Consider the following 14,513-nt stretch of genomic DNA (forward strand, 5'->3'; position numbering starts at 1 on the left):
TGCTTTTTTCTGTTTGTGTGTGTGTGTGTGTTTTTCACTTAACATCATGTTTCTGAGAATTAACCATGTTGAAAGATGGCAAATTTAGTTTTTTACAGATGTCTTATTAGTTCGTTCATTTCCTTTTTTTTTTTTAAGATGGGATTTCACCGTATTGGTCAGGTTGATCTTGAACTCCTGACCTCGTGATCCACCCGCCTTGGTCTCCCAAAGTGCTTGGATTACAGGCGTGAGCCACCGCGTCCAGCCAGTTCATTCATTTTCATTTCTGAATTTTTTTTTATTGTAGGGACTATCCTACATACATTTATTGATTACTATATGATGAAAATTGAGGTTGTTTCCAGATTTTCACTATTATAAATAATATTACTATTGGTTGAGGTCTATCTCAATGGAGCTTTTCCTATAGCTGCATGTCTTTGTAAACTCCTCATAAAGTAACTGTGGTTTTGCTTTACTCACAGGACTATTTGTTAGATTTGTGGGAAAGAACTATAAGACAGTTGCTAAAAATATGAAAGACCTAATAATGTCTCTTTTACTGTAGATACTGGCATATTCCACAGATCTGTACTATTATTCTTGAGTATGATAGCTTAGAAATGAATATGATTGAACATATCATGTTTAGAGAGGGTGTCAAATTGAGAACCAGGCAGATCCACCTACTCTAAAAATGACCCTAAAGTAAATTGGTCATAGAAATTAGATTCCAGGCTGAGTACAGCTATAATCCCACCTATAATCCCAGCACTTTGGGAGGCTGAAGTGGGCAGATCACGAGATCAAGAGATCGAGACCATCCTGGCTAACACGGTGAAACCCCGTCTGTACTAAAAATACAAAAAAAAAAAAAAAAAAAATTAGCTGGGCGTGGTGGCACATGCCTGTAGTCCCAGCTACTCGGGAGGCCAAGGCAGGAGAATCACCTGAACCCAGGAGGTGGAGGTTGCAGTGAGCAGAGATCACGCCACTGTACTCCAGCCTGGGGGACAGAGCAAGACTCCATCTCAAAAAAGAAAGAAAGAAAGAAAAGAAATTAGATCCCAAAGATTCTTGATTTTTCCATAGGTGAATTTTTTTTTTTTTTTTTTTTTTTTTTTTTTTGAGACGGAGTTTCGCTCTTGTTACCCAGGCTGGAGTGCAATGGCGCGATCTCGGCTCACCGCAACCTCCGCCTCCTGGGTTCAGGCGATTCTCCTGCCTCAGCCTCCTGAGTAGCTGGGATTACAGGCACGCGCCACCATGCCCAGCTAATTTTTTGTATTTTTAGTAGAGATGGGTTTTCACCATGTTGACCAGGATAGTCTCGATCTCTTGGCCTCGTGATCCACCCGCCTCGGCCTCCCAAAGTGCTGGGATTACAGGCGTGAGCCACTGCGCCCAGCCATAGGTGAATTTTGAAGGTTTCATGAATATATTCATATAAAAAGGAGATGAAAGAAGTCAAAAGAATTATGGGCTCACAGGACGACTGGATTAAGCATTAGTTCTATTAAAAAGGGCTAATTTGAAGATAAATCTATTGAAGATAACTTTTGACTCTAGCTCTTTAGAGGAACTAAAGGGACCTTGATGGACAGTCGAAGGAATCACAACATCAAATTTCTTGAATAAAATTTTATTGACTTAATAATATTACTATGAACCTTATGGCAGACAAGGAGAGGCACAACCAAGATCCTCTTTCAAGGAAGTGTTATTGCCCCAACGCCTCAACTGCTGACAGTGCTGTCAGTGTACAACATTGATTCAGCTTTCAGTCCCTTTAGAGAATCACTTCAGTTTCATCTAAGGCTGACCCTTCCAAGGACAACCCACATCCCATGACTGGGCAAATGCATAAACACCTGGCCCATTGTAGGAGCAGCTTAGCTCCACAGCTGCTTATAGAGTCAGGGCTTTTGGGCCCCCATCACAGCATGGTGTCTTCATCTTCCCTCTTCAATCCCTCCCATTCTTTTCCACAAAAGGCACACTCTAGTAAACGACCTGTCCATTAAATTATGTAAACATTAATAGATTAATAAAGAAAAATATGATTATCTCAATATATGCTACAAGCTACTCTGTGGAAGAGAGAGGCCATATGGAGGAGTACGTAAGCCCCAGACACGTGAGTGAAGAAGCCATATTGGACATCCAGCCTGGCCAAGCCCCAAGTGAGAACCACCCAAGCAAGCCCAGTCCCACCAAACAAGCCCTACAGAGACAAGAGAGATGATAATAAATCATTGTTTTTGCATCATTTTAAATCTTAGGATGGCTTGTTATAAAGTAGTATGTGAGAACCCTAGAACAGAAGAAAACAGCCTAGGCAACATGGCAAAACCCCATCTCTACAAAAAATACAAAGATTAGCCAGTCCTGGTGGTGCACACCTGTAGTCCCAGATACTAGGAAGGCTGAGGTGGGAGAACTGCTTAAGCCCAGGAGGCTGAGGCTGCAGTGGGCTGTGTTCGCACCACTCCACTCCAGCCTGGAAGACAGAGCGAGACACTGTCTCAACAACAATAAAAAAAGAATAGAAGAAAAACGTTCTGGCCAGGTGTGGTGGCTCTTGCCTGTAATCTCACACTTTGGGAGGACGAGGTGGGCAGATTACTTGAGGTCAAGAGTTCCAGATGAGCCTGGGCAACATGGGGAAAACCTGTCTCTACAAACAAACAAAACACACACACACACACACAAAGAAAGAAAAGAAGTAGAAAACTTTAATATAATATATATAGCTACCAAAAGCTATGTATGACAAATATCTTAAGCATGATACATTTGTAGAATTATTCTCATGAATGTCCAGAAGAAGACAAACACCAGAAGTGGTCCTAATCAACATTGTGTTGGAGGCTTTGGCTATAAGACCTGGGGGCAGAATAATACCCGCATCACAAGATGTAGGTGTGCTTATCTCTGAAACCTGTGAATACTTGAAGTTAATTAGCAAAGGGAGAAAGGAGAATGAAGGTTACAGATGGCATTAACATTGCTAATCATCTGACCTTAAAATACCTTATCTGTGGCTACTCTGGCACATTACCTAGGCGTAGCCCTTCTCCGAAAGAAGCAGTACCTCTGCTGTTATGCAGATCACTTGAGGTCAGAGTTTGAGACCAGCCTGGCCAACATGGCTAAACCCCATCTATACTAAAAATACAAAAATTATCCAGGTGTGGTGGTGCATGCCTGTTATCATCCCAGCTACTTAGGAGGCTGAGGAAGGAAAATCCGTTGAACCTGGGAGGCAGAGTTTGCAGTGAGCCGAGACTGCACCATTGCACTCCAGCCTGGGTGACGGAGTGTGACTATGTCTCAAAAAAATAATAAAAATAAAAAATAAAACTAGAGCATCCTGGACTATCCAGGTGGGACTAATGTAATCACAGGGTCCTAAGAAATGGAATAGGGAGCCGGGCATGATGGTGCATGCCTGTAGTCCCAGCTACTCAGGAGGCTGAGGCTGAGGCTGGAGGATCGCTTGAGTCCAGGAGTTCTGAGCTGTTATGTGCTATGCCGATAGGGTGTCCTCACTAAGTTCGGCATCAGTATGGTGATCTCCTGGGAGCAGGGAACCACCAGGTTGCCTAAGGAGGGGTGAACTGGCCCAGGTTGGAAATGGAGCCGGTCAAAACTTCCGTGCTGATCAGCAGTGGGATAGTGCTTGTGAATAGCCACTGCGCTTCAGCCTGGGCAACATAGGGAGACCCCATCTCTCTAAAAAAAAAAAAAAAAAAAGTGAAACACATATATAAAAAAATAAAAAATAAAGAAATGGAATAGGGAGGCAGAAGTCAAGAGTGAGAGAAACAGATGCGGCAACAGATGTAGGATCTGTCCCTGAGAAACAGTGTTGTACTGAGAAAAGAACTTCACTCACTGTTGCTGGCTTAGAAGATGAAGGAAGGAGGCCACAAGACTGGGAGTGTGGGGAGCATCTGGAAGCTAGGGAGAGCATGGAAATGGATTCTGCCCTAGAGCCTCCAGAAAGAATGCACCCCTTCAGACACCTTGGTTTTAGCCCAGTAAGGCTCATTTCAGACTTCTGAACTCTAGAACTTTAATAAGTTTGAGTTTTAAGTCTTTAAGTTTGTGGTAATTTGTTAGAGCAGCTATAGAACTCTAACACAGTGAGAGCACAGTGTGGGAGGGGAAAAACATAAAATAATAAAATAAAATAAAAATAAAACTCTTAACACAAAACCATATATCTATCTCCACCAAGATGGTGACGAAAGAAGAAAAAAATATATACGTATATTTTGGTTGGGTGCCATGGCTCATGCCTGTAATCCCAGCACTTTGGGAGGGCAAGGCAGGTGGATCACTTGAGGTCAGGAGTTCAAAACCAGCCTGACCAACATGGCAAAACCCTGTCTTTACTACAAATACAAAAATTAGCTGAGCATGGTGATGGGTGCCTATAATCCCAGCTACTCGGGAGGCTGAGGCAGGAGAACCATTTTAACATGGAAGGCAGAGGTTGCAGTGAGCCAGGATGGTGCCACTGCACTTCAGCCTGGGCAACAGAGCGAGACTCCATTTCAAAAACAAAAAAAAAAGGCTGGGTGTGGTGGCTCACGCCTGTAATCCCAGCACTTTGGGAAGCCAAGGCGTGTGGATCACCTGAGGTTGGGAGTTGGAGACCAGCCTGACCAAGACGACCATCTTAGTAGAAATGACCATCTCTACTGAAAATACAAAATTAGCCGGGTGTGGTGGTGCATGCCTGTAGTCCCAGCTGCTTGGGAGGCTGAGGCAGGAGAATCACTTGAACCGAGGAGGCGGAGGTTGCAGTAAGCCGAGATTGCACCATTGCATTCCAACCTGGGCAACAAGAGTGAAACTCCGTCTCAAAACAAAACAAAACAAATACCCTATATATATAGTCATATTATATATATAAAAAGGGATATAATGATTAAAAAGTAAAATGTGCACTTGAGGATGTGTATATTATTCTTTTTCTCAAAAATACTTTTTAGAAATGCAGTTACTATTCTAGGTTCTGTAATTGCCAGATGGGTTCTTCTTGCCCAATGCACAGATAAAATGAATTCACTGCAGTAGAGAAAGAATTAAATTGACATAAGATCAACCACATGGGAGAACTGGGGATCTCACTCAAATCAGTCTCCCCAAAGGCTTGGAGGTTAGAGTTTTTATGGACAATTTGGTGGCAGGGGGCTAGGGAATGGGTGTCGCTGATTGGTTGGGGATGGAAATCATAGGGGTTTGGAGAGTGGTCTTGTGCTGAGTCTGCCTCTGGATGGGGCCACAGAACTGGTTGAGTCATGAGTCACTAGGGCAGGCAGGGTCATGTCTGAAAAATATCTCACAAAACCCATCTTAGGTTCTACAATAGTGATGTTATCTATAGGAGCAATTGGGGAAGTGACAAATCTTGTGACCTCTGACCACATGACTCCTGAGCAGTAAGGAACTATAGAAACTACAGAAACTATCCCTATCTTGTAATCTCTGGAGAAATGACTCCTGAGCAGTAAGAGACTGTAGAGACTACACCTATCTTGTGACCCTGTCTACATGAATCTTGAGCAGTTAGGGATTATAGAAACTATACTTACATTTTATCAGAGTTTGGCCCTTCCCATAATCCTATTATTGTGACCTTTCATTAGTCTTACAAAGGTGGTTGTCAGTCCCTAAGCAAGGAGGGAGGGAGAGACTATTTATCATCCTGCTTTCAAATTAAACTACAAATTCCTCCCAAAGTTAGCTTGACCTATATGCAGGAATGACCAAGGATAGCTTGGAGGTCAGAAGTAAGATGAGTCAACTATGTCAGATTTCTCTTACTGTCATAATTTTGCAAAGATGCTTTCATCATCTTTAAAAAAAAAAAAAAAAAGCCGGGCACAGTGGCTCACGCCTGTAATCCTAGCATTTTGGGAGGCCGAGGTGGGTGAATCACCTAAGGTCAGGAGTTCAAGACCAGCCTTGCCATCATGGTGAAACCTCATCTTTAAAAAAAAAAAAAAAAAAAGGTGCTTTCAGTTCTGTTTTTGTTTTTTTTAGACAGAGACTCACTCTGTTGCCAGTCTGGAGTGCAGTGGCCCTATCTTGGCTCATTGCAACCTCTGCCTCCCAGGTTCAAGCAATTCCCTGCCTCAGCCTCCAGAGTAGCTGGGACTACAGGTGTGTGCCACCACACCCTGATAATTTTTTTTTTGTATTTTTAGTAGAGACAGCGATTCACCATGTTGGCCAGGATGGTCTCTATCTCTTGACTTTGTGATCCACCCATCTCAGCCTCCCAAAGTGCGGGGATTACAGGCGTGAGCCACTGCACCCGGCCCAAAGGTGCTTTCAGTTCTAAACTTTATTAAGTTATATTCAGATTTTTGACATTAGGTAAGATGAATAAAGAAAGGAGTACTACCCAGTGAGGAAGCACTCAAACTCCATTTAGTATTTAGCTTAGAATTTGAAAAGTTATTTCGAACAACATAATGAAGCCACACCCTGAAAAATCTGCTTAGAAGATTCTGAAAGTCTATTTCTAAAAAAAACTATTTGTGGGCCTGGCGTGGTGGCTCACGCCTGTAATCCAAGCACTTTGGAGGCCAAGGCGGGTGGATCACCTGAGGTCGGGAGTTCAAGACCAGCCTGACCAACATGGTGAAACCCCGTCTTTTTTTTTAAAAAAAAAAAAGAGGCCGGGGGCGGTGGCTCACGCCTGTAATCCCAGCACTTTGGGAGGCCGAGGCGGGTGGATCACGAGGTTAAGAGATCGAGACCATCCTGGTCAACATGGTGAAACCCCGTCTCTACTAAAAATACAAAAAATTAGCTGGGCATGGTGGCGCGTGCCTGTAATCCCAGCTACTCAGGAGGCTGAGGCAGAAGAATTGCCTGAATCCAGGAGGCGGAGGTTGCGGTGAGCCGAGATCGTGCCATTGCACTCCAGCCTGGGTAACAAGAGCGAAACTCCGTCTCAAAAAAAAAAAAAAATGAAAAAGTTACAAAATTTAAAAAATTAACTATTTGTGATAATCCACTCAAACTGAAGTGAATTACTAGAATGTGAACACCACATCCCTATTCATATTTGTATTCTCAATGTGTCGTGAATCAGTGAATGAATAGTACTAAATCTTTTTAAAGCACAGATGGTGTTTGTGGCAGCTATGAGAACATTCCTTTCAGATCTCCCAGCATGATAGAGTGAGGGCCCTGACTGCAGCATTCCGAATCTACCACACTCCCCTAGGCTGCTCTCAGCGAATGACTGAGTATGGCAGGGAAACAGGCAGGCCTGCTTCTGTAAGACTCAAAACTCAAACAGGTTAACTTTGCTCTGAGGACTCCCCACAGGCCTACTGAAAACTTTCTTAGATTCTACCCTTAAGATGCTTCTTACTGAAACTTCCTTTCCTCCCCACCTCCTCCACATGTGTCTGACCTGGATCACCCTTGCTCTCCTCTTGTTCCAGCTTCCTTCTCATTTTCCTCCATAGGCATTCCCTGCCCCCCTCGCAAAATCTCTTGCAAATCTGATCCCATTTTTGTATTTGCTGCTTGGAGGATTTTTTTTCTTTGAGACCGGGTCTGGCTCTGTTGCCCAGGTTGCAGTGCAGTGGCACAATCTTGGCTCACTGCAATCTCCACCTCCTGGGCTTAAGCCATCCTTCCACTTCAGCCTCCCGAGTTGCTGGGACTACAGGTGCACGCCACCAACTTTCCTTGTCTCATTTCTTTCTTTTTTCCTGTCTAGCCACTCGGGAGTTGAAAATAAGGATAATTGGTCATAATTGATATAATGTAAAATGCCAAAAAGGGTAGTCATAGCAGATCAGGACATGAACTGCTCAGATTCCCCCTTCAAGAAAGTATTTGCTACCCAACTGCAAGGAGTGAGGTGAGCGGACAGCCCCCAGCCATGGGCAGCTTCAGGATTAGCCTCAGCTTTTGAGGTGAGGTCACACACTTCTTGAGGGGGCCCACAGCCCATGATTGATTGTGACAAAGGTAGCTGAGATCACATGCTTCATGGGTTGGCTTGGGTCCTGGCCCAAGAGTGAGTCCAATGGTCAATGTGTTCTTTTCCATCATCCAGGGGATGATGAAACTTGCTACCAGGGTATTCCTAGAAGCCTGAAAACAAGCAACGGTCCTCACAGAGACTTTATTAAAATGCTTCCCATGATATAGGGAAGAGAAAGGGAGTAAATGGCTCAGGAAGTGAGAATGCTGGAATGGACAAATTACACGGGGCCAAACTAAGGTTTATGTTCCCCAAGAAAGCTCAAAGGACACACATTTACCAAGAGCATTAATAATGTGCAAGTGGGAGGGGCCCCAGCATGGTGATGAAGTTCAGGTGGCTCTCTGCAGGCCAGGGTTAACGGCCAGAGAAGCAGTCACATAATTTGCCTCACTAATACCAATGGCAATGAAAAGACCTGAACAATAGAGGCCAGGTGGTAGCACTTCACCATCAAAAGCCAGATGGTCACAATGTCCACAGCTATGGTTAATAGAAAACAGTATCCTTAGGGGGCAAAATAGCTGGGCAGCCAACAGGCACTGCTTAATGTACATGATCAAAATAGAGCAAGAGTAGACGAGCAGGAGGTTGAGGGCAGTTACCCAAAAATATCTCTTTTTGCCCAGTTTCTGTACCTAAATCATTTTTCAGTTTTCAGATCTAGTGCCCATTGCTTTAAGAGATGGCCAGATCCCAGTACAAAGAACCCTGTAATACATATTGATTTCTCCAGTTCTTCCATGGAAGACATGAGTGACTGTTCACTGGAGTGAGGGATTTACTTCAACATTCCAAGGACTTCTGGAGACAGGGTCCAAGTTGACACAGATACCCAATGACTGGAAACTTCATCATGGTCTCTGTGTTAGAGTGGGGGCCTACAGGGGCCAGTAAATGAAGCCCTGACCCAAGAGTGAGTCCAGTGGTCTATGAAATCACCTGGTGGCTGGGCACAGTGGCTCACGCCTGTAATCCCAGCACTTTGGGAGGCCAAGGCGGGAGGATCACCTGAGGTTAGGAGTTTGAGACCAGCCTGGCCAACATGGTGAAACCCTGTCTCTACTAAAAATACAAGAAATTAGCTGGGGGTGGTGGCACATGCCTGTAATGCCAGCTACTCGGGAGGCTGAGGGAGGAGAACTGCTTGAACCTGCGAGGTGGAGGTTGCAGTGAGCCAAGATCATGCCATTGCACTCCAGCCTGGGCAACAAGAGCGAAATTCCATCTCAAAAAAAAAAGGAAAAAAAGAAATCACCTGGTGAATATTTCCCTGGTCCCCAAATATACCATTGGGATTGACAGTGTGGCAGAGTAACCCACAGGCTGTACCTGTTGGTGGGGGTTATCATTGTGGGGAAGGTCCAATAGAAGCCTCCCAAACTGCCTCCCTCCCACCAAGATAGTGAATCAAAACCAGTATAATCCTAGAGAAAGATGGCAGAAATTAGGGTAACTCTTAAAGATGCAGACATGCTGGTCCCTATCCTACCTCTGTTTAATTTGCTGGTCTGGTCCTTGCAAATATCAGATGGATCCTGGAGACAAATGTTCAACCAAGAAATAGCCCTGATCACAGCTGCTTCACCAGATGTGGTGTCTTTGCTAAAACAGATAATACAGTCTCTGGTATACAGTATGCAGCCATTGATTTGGCAAATGTGTTCTTTTCTATCTTAGTTAGGAAAGATCAGAAACAATGTGCTCCAGGGCCATGTTAACTCTTTGGCCATCTGTCATAATATAGCCTGAAGACATTAGGACCATCTGGACATATTGCAGAATATCATGTTGATTCATTCATTACATTGAGGACATCATGCTGAACAGGCCAGGATAAGTAAGAGGATACTAACATGCTGGAAATGCTGGTAAGGCACATGTGCTCTAGAGCGAGATAAATCCTACAAAAATTAGGTACTTGCTACCTCGGTAAAATTTCTGCACATCTTGTGGTCAGGACATTCCCTTAATAGTAAAGGACAGGCCTGTGTGTTATTGCCACTACCATTGTTGTCATGGTGGTTGCACTGAGCTCTGTGTTTTCTAGACCTGGCTCTGTCCCTTCCCTGCCACCACCCTGAAGTAGATGTTCAAGGAGGACTCAGTAGAACACAGATACGTGGAGTTCCTGAAGATCAGAGTGAAATATCCTGATGAGGTTCCGGTGATTGTGGGAAAAAATGGTCTCAGGCTCCCAGATTTTTGTTATTGACAAACAGAAGAACTTAGTTCCATCTGACAGCTGTTCAGTTCCATCTGTGGCTCAGTTCATGTGAATCATCAGGAAAAGGATCCATCTTCCTTCTGAATTCTTCCTGTTTGTGGATAAAAGAGTCCCACAGTCCAGCCTAACTATGGGAGAGCTTTACAATAAGGAAAAAGATACAGATGGAATCTTGTATGTGGCCTCTAGTGGAGAGAACACTTGGCTTTTGGGGCCCATTGCTGGGCTAGGTGCACCCTTACTGCTTATGTATCTTGTAAATGTCCTAGCACCTTGGGAAGCCAAGGCAGGAGGATGGCTTAAATTCAGGGGTTTGGGACCAGCCTGGGCAACATAAGGAGACTCCTGTCTCAACAAAAAAAATTAGCTGAGTGTGGTGGTGCATACCTATGGTCCCAAGCTACTCAGGACGTTCAGGTGGGATGATTGCTCCAGCCCAGGAGATAGATGCTGCAGTGAGCCAAGATTATACTACTGCACTTCAGCCTGGGTGACAGAGCAAGATCCTATCTTAAAAAAAGAAAAAAAAATTAGAAAGAAAAGAAAAAAAGGAGCACCAGCTGTGGCCATGAGGTCAGCTGTGGCTATGGAGGCTGTGGTTTGCCCGATAACCTTCATCTTTTGTTTTCCCTCAGGAAGAGAGGCCTACCAGAGCCCTAGAGGAGCTGCTTCCCAAGTGTTTTTATGAAGTGGATCCATGTGGTACACAAGGTAAACTGTGGCAGTTGTGGAGATGCCTCAATTAGAAGTCCCTTCTAGAGCCGGGCGCGGTGGCTCACGCCTGTAATCCTAGCACTTTGGGAGGCCGAGGTAGGTGGATCACCTGAAGTCAGGAGTTCAAGACCAGCCTGGCCATCATTGTGAAACCCCATCTTTTAAATAAATAAATACATAAAAGAAGCCACTTCTAGAAAGGAGCCACTGCTCAGCTGCAAGGAGTGTGGTAATTGGATAGTCCCCACCTGTTAGTGTCTTCAGTGTCATCTTTAGGTTTTTATCCTATGCTTTTCTCAGGGTGGTCCCCAGCCAATGACTGAGCAAGGCCTGGCTATATCCACACAATAAGGAACTTCGCTGTTTTTTTGTTTTGTTTTGTTTTTTGAGACGGAGTTTCGCTCTTGTTGCCCAGGCTGGAGTACAATGATACGATGGCAGCTCACTGCAACCTCTGCCTCCCAGGTTCAAGCGATTCTCCTGCCTCAGCCTCCCGAGTAGTTGGGATTACAGGCATGCACCATTACGCCTGGCTAATTTTGTATTTTTAGTAGAGACAGAGTTTCTCTATGTTGGTCAGGCTGGTCTCGAACTCCAGACCTCAGGTGATCTACTGCGTTGGCCTCCCAAAGTGCTGGCATTACAGGCGTAAGCCACCGTGCCCAGCCATGAGGAAGTTCTTTCGGGAAGTTTTTGCCTTGGAGCTCCCTGTTGGACTAGCCTGCCCAATTCTGCCTCTGACCCTACTCTTTCACAGGTGTTGCCCGCATACTTTTTTCTGCTCCCCCAAGACAGAGTCTCGCTCTGATGCCCAGGCTGGAGTGCAGTGGTGTGATTTTGGCTCACTGCAATTTCTGCCTCCCAGATTTAAGTGATTCTAGTGCCTTAGCCTCCCAAATAGTTGGGATTACAGGCATGAACCACCATGTCTGGCTAATTTTGTATTTTTAGTAGAAATGGGGTTTCATCATGTTGGCCAGGGTGGTCTCAAACTCCTGACCTCAAGTGATCTGCCAGCCTCAGCCTCCCAAAGTGCTGTAATTACAGGTGTGAGCCGCCGTGCCCGGCACCCCATACATTTTTTGCATTGCTAACTTCTCAGTGTCTGCTTCTGGGACAGTCTAACTGAGACACCAATGGATCTGTAATTGGGCCCCTGAACTTGAAGTTGCTCCCTGCTCCCAACCCCGGGATGTGTGACCTAACTAATCTGAACTGCTGTTTTCTCCTATATAAATTAAAGATGCTTATTCCTTGCATACCTGTATTTTGTGATTGTGAGGATAAAATGAACATGTGTTAAAAAATGCTATGTAATTTGAAAACCATTATGAAAACTACTATAGTTTTTATGAAAAGTACTAAAGAGTTAAAGCATTTTCTGAGTTACCTAACAATGCACAATAGTTCTAAAAACTTCAAACAGATAATAGTTTTCAAGCCCTTTGAAAGCTCTTATGGTGTATGTGGCGTTTTTCTGTAGTTTTGTTTATTCCCAGGGAGTAACTTATACACTGAGAGATCTTGCTTGGCAATCAGATACAGACCTAAATAAAGAATTGTAGAGTACTACAGTAACCTATCATGGGAATTTTGGTTTGTTTCTTTTCATTTCTAGGATAACAACTACTAAGATAGCATGAACAAGAAACACTGAAACATCTCGTTGACAAAACACAGTGGCCAGTGTATTGAAAGAAAATATTTAACACCTGTGTAACCATGAACCAGTTTTCTTTAGCACTATTGTGATAAAATTATATATGTGTGAATAAGTATTATAATTTTATTTTCTCTTAACACCATTTAATAAAATATTATAATTTTAATATACATGTACATAAAATATTTCTTATAACATTATTTTTACTTATTTATTTTTTCCAAACGATTGCATTTATTATAAACACAGGTGCAGATCCTAGACTCTCAGAAACACAACAGATACAAAGCTAAGACAGCTCTGGTGAAATTAATAGACGATGAGGAACACCGAGGTATTCGTGTCTGGGCCAGAGCTGCCATCCAGCGCCCCACACCCCACCTTTGGTCCAGATGGCCAGTTAGCCAGGTGTCCCTGCCGCCAGAACACACTGGACTGGGGTACAGGAGTTGCATATTCCATGAGCTGGTGTCAGGGGAAGCAGGGACTCTCACAGTGGCTAGGTTGTCCCTTTCCTCCGAGCCAATTTCCCTCCACAACCCAGGGGTTTCAGCCTCACATCACTATCATGTTCAAAACAGAAAACAGGCAAAATGTTTGGCTAAAATAAAATGAAAAGTGCAGGGAAGAGACCTAAGTGTGCTGGTGGACAGGCTGCCCTGCTCATCTGTGGGAAGGGCAGGGTCAGTGAGGGCAGGAGAGCTCCCTGTGGGCAGCTAGGCTGTGTGTGTATGTGGCCCTCCGGTGGTCCCAGGGAGGACACAGGGTATCAGGTAGTAGGGCTCTGCCTGAGGTGTTCTGGCATCAAGAGGCTGCCTGACCCCTAATGGGCATAACACAGGCCCCAGGGAGCAATGGACATCTGCCGAGAGGATCAAAGCCCAACTTGGTCAGATCCCAAGCTTCACCTGCATCAGGTCCCTGACTCTACAAAGAGTACCTCCAACTCTGGGGACAAGCCATGGCCTTGAGCAGCAGCTGGCTATGCTGCCAAAACCAGGACACATCTGCATCATACAGCTGCACCATCCTGGTGTGACAGGCCATACTTGGTCACCCTAGGGTAAGCTGGAAAAGAACTCCAGATGTGCCCTGGAGAGCCCCCGACCTCTCAGGGGCCACCTCGCAGGGTACCCCCACCACACCATTCTTTGAGTTTGGCTTGAGATTTTTAAGAAGCATAATTTCAGGTGAGGAAGAGAACAAAGTCTGGTCTCAGCCCACTGTGGAAAGGATTGTTCTTCCCCTCGTCAGCATGAGAGGAAGTCACATATACAGGCAGGACATACACAGCATGAATGGGGCATAGGGAACCGTGCCTGCACACCACTCGCACACACAACATAACCAAGTAGCAGCCAGAGAGGCCAGGGCATGCTCAGAGGGCCGCCTTCGGGGCATCCATGTAGGCTGGGTTGTAAGGAGGCTGGCTGGTGGAGTAGGGTGCTGCTGCTCCTCCAGCCAGGGTCTCGTGGTAGGCCGGCGGGCCCACTGGCTGAGCTGGGTAAGGCGGTGGGTACTGCATTGGGTAGGGTGCTGCTAGCATCCCTGGCTGAGGGGGCATGGCATGGTAGCCCTGGTAGCTCGGTCCAGGGTAGCTGGGTGGCACATTTGGAGGCTGAGGGTAAGGGGCATGCACCACAGTGGTGGACGTGGTAGTGGTGACAACCGGACGCGGTCGGCGGCACATCTTGTACAGGCAGCAGCAGAAGCAGGTGAAGCAGATGATCATAGTGACAACAGACAGCACAAAGATGGTCAGGCCAATGGCCAAAGTCGCTCCAAACCCCATGTTAGCCTCTGCCTTCACCCAGAGGCCTCCCGTTCACCTGGACTTCCCCTCTTTCCATCATGGGCCACTCAGTTTCAATTTCCTCCCCTTTTGGAGAAAAGGAAAGCAA

The 14,513-nt window shown here is 45.2% G+C and overlaps 1 protein-coding gene and 1 non-coding gene across 2 annotated transcripts; one reads left to right on the plus strand and one right to left on the minus strand.

Annotated features, from left to right (window-relative positions):
• The first annotated feature begins 378 nt into the window (after positions 1–378).
• On the plus strand, positions 379–508 carry LOC135275028 (small nucleolar RNA SNORA18). The gene has a single exon (XR_010342751.1). It is a non-coding gene; the product is annotated as a small nucleolar RNA SNORA18 (small nucleolar RNA).
• Positions 509–13,989: 13,481 nt separating this feature from the next.
• LOC105723867 (protein shisa-5-like) lies at positions 13,990–14,513 on the minus strand. Its single transcript, XM_064375788.1, has one exon. The coding sequence runs from the start codon at positions 14,402–14,404 to the stop codon at positions 13,991–13,993; it is 414 nt and encodes a 137-aa protein (XP_064231858.1). The 5' UTR covers positions 14,405–14,513; the 3' UTR covers position 13,990.

This window comes from Aotus nancymaae, unplaced genomic scaffold, assembly GCF_030222135.1.
Source record: "Aotus nancymaae isolate 86718 unplaced genomic scaffold, 86718_ANA_hifiasm-v0.15.2.pri h1tg000014l, whole genome shotgun sequence".
In the NCBI taxonomy this organism is placed as follows: domain Eukaryota; kingdom Metazoa; phylum Chordata; class Mammalia; order Primates; family Aotidae; genus Aotus; species Aotus nancymaae.

Coding starts and splice junctions, on each gene's coding strand:
- LOC105723867 (XM_064375788.1), bottom strand. CDS start 14,404: ATGGGGTTTGGAGCGACTTTGGCCATTGGCCTGACCATCTTTGTGCTG.